We start from the raw sequence: 2,500 nt of genomic DNA, 5'->3' as shown, positions 1-2,500 counted from the left end.
TACTGCCCCCTACTGACACACGGCTGCGCCTGGACCAGAGGTGACCACAACACACACACACACACACACACACTCACACACACACACATACACACACACACACACGCATGCGCCTGGACCAGAGGTGACCACAACACACACACACACACACACACGCACACACGCACACACACACACACACACACACACACGCATGCGCACGCACATGCACACGCACACACACACACAGAAAATACACACAGAAAATACACTACAGACACACACACACAAATTACACATACACACATAGAAAATACACATAGAAAATAGACACAGAAAATACACAATACACACACACACACACACACGCATCTGCAGTGCAGTTGATGTCATCTTGCATACTCATACATACTTACACACACACACACACACACACACACACCTGCTCTGTTGTAGATAATCTTGCGCCCCTGCCTGTCTGTATCTGCTTGTGAGCTGTTTATAGTCCAGCAATGATAACAAGAGGCAGATAGAACAGAGAGAGAGAGAGAGGGAGGGAGAGAGAGAGAGAGAGAGAGAGAGAGAGAGAGAGAGAGAGAGAGAGAGAGAGAGAGAGGAGGGGGAGGGAGGAAAGGGAGAGAGGGATGAACAGAGAGAGAGAGAGGAAATGGAAAGAGGGAGAGAGAGAGAGAAAGGAGGAGTGGAGAAAGAGGGGGGAGAACGGACAAAGAAAGAACGGGGTAGAGAGGGTGGGAAAGGAGAGAGAGAGAGAGAGAGAGAGAGAGAGAGAGAGAGAGAGAAAGGGGGATAGAGAGGAAAGGGAGAGAGAGAGGTGAGAGAGCAAGGACAACAGCAGGGTAGAACAGCAGAAGTAGGACAGAGAGAGAGAGAGGGAAAAGAAAAGAGTGATAGAGAGAGAGGAAAGGAAAGAGATAGAGAGAGCAAGAGAGAGGGGAAAGGAAAGAGTGATAGAGAGAGAGGGAGAGAGAGAAAAGGAAAGAGTGATAGAGAGAGAGGAAAGGAAAGAGATAGAGAGAGCAAGAGAGAGGGGAAAGGAAAGAGTGATAGAGAGAGAGGGAGAGAGAGAAAAGGAAAGAGTGATAGAGAGAGAGAGAGAAAAGGAAAGAGGGATAGAGAGGGCGAGAGAGAGAGGAAAGGAAAGAGACAGAGAGAGCAAGAGAGAGAAAAGGAAAGAGTGATAGAGAGAGAGAGGAAAGGGGGAAAAGAAAAGAGTGATAGAGAGAGGAAAGGAAAGAGATAGAGAGAGCAAGAGAGAGGGGAAAGGAAAGAGTGATAGAGAGAGAGAAAAAAGGAAAGAGTGATAGAGAGAGAGAGGAAAGGGGGAAAAGAAAAGAGTGATAGAGAGAGGAAAGGAAAGAGATAGAGAGAGCAAGAGAGAGGGGAAAGGAAAGAGTGATAGAGAGAGAGAGAGAAGGAAAGAGTGATAGAGAGAGAGGGAAAAGAAAAGAGTGATAGAGAGGGCAAGAGAGAGAGGGAAAAGAAAAGAGGGATAGAGAGGGCGAGAGAGAGGGAAAAGTAAAGAGGGATAGAGAGAGAGAGAGGGGGGTGTGTAAGCTGGATCCAGACGTCTCTCCAGGTAAACATCATTATGTCACAGCCAATCAGAGTGCAGCATCCATGATCCTGTCAAGGTTACATCATCGCTGTCAATCAAGGACAGCAGGATAATAATGTGACATGGCTTTTGCGTGTGTGTTTGTGTTTGTGTGTGCGTGCACGTGCGTGCGCATGTGTGTGTGTGTGTGTGTTTATTTGTGCACGGGCATGTATCATATGGGGTAGAAGTGTGTGTAATAGTGTGACATGGCTTTTGGTGTGTGTATTATTTGATGTGATGTGATGTGTGTGTGCATGTGTGGGTATTATGTGGGGGGTGGGTGCGGTTTTGTGTCTTTGTTTGCGTGCATATATCATGTGAGGTGTGTGTGTGTGTGTGATGCAGTTGTGTGTGTGTGTGTGTGTGTGTGTGTGTGTGTGTGTGTGTGTGTGTATCATGTAGGGTGTGTGTGTGTGTAATAATAATAATAGTCTTTATCTTTAGAATGCAGCTCAGTCTGATTTCTATTTGGAACATGGAACGCTATAATAGAGAAAAGCTGATTAGAAGGGTTCTAGTAGCTGTTGTGCCCTTGGCCAGTGGCTCTCCCAGTCCTGGCTCTGAATGACCACACACACACACACACACACCCTACATGATACACACACACACACACACACACACACACACACACAACTGCATCCACATGGTCTAAATATGCAGAAGCAGAGGCCTTGTGATCGATGATCGATGAGCCACTGAAAGGTGGCAGGGGCTCCGCATAACCCAAACGGCATCATTTTGTAGCATCACAGTCTTACAGAGGTAGCGAACGTAGTCTTCTCCTTTGCCAGTCTCCCTGGTGAGGTCTAAAGTGGTGATGAAGCGAGCATTTCCCAGGCCTTCAATAAGCTCTTCAGCTCTTGGTACGGGGTGAGCAGTAATGTGTGTGTATAATGTGGT

The 2,500-nt window shown here is 47.1% G+C and overlaps 1 protein-coding gene across 1 annotated transcript in view; it reads left to right on the top strand.

The window, feature by feature from the left end:
• Positions 1-2,500, top strand: part of osbpl3b (oxysterol binding protein-like 3b) — a 71,004-nt gene that overhangs the window by 66,052 nt on the left and 2,452 nt on the right. The window contains exon 22 of the mRNA XM_062537601.1: positions 1-40. This exon is cut by the window's left edge and continues 87 nt beyond it. Coding sequence (XP_062393585.1) covers positions 1-40 — 40 coding nt within the window. The remainder of the gene's footprint in view (positions 41-2,500) is intronic.

Source organism: Sardina pilchardus, chromosome 6, assembly GCF_963854185.1.
Source record: "Sardina pilchardus chromosome 6, fSarPil1.1, whole genome shotgun sequence".
NCBI lineage: Eukaryota > Metazoa > Chordata > Actinopteri > Clupeiformes > Clupeidae > Sardina > Sardina pilchardus.
The sequence above is the reverse complement of the archived record's forward strand: the minus strand, read 5'-3'. Positions and strand labels throughout refer to the sequence as shown.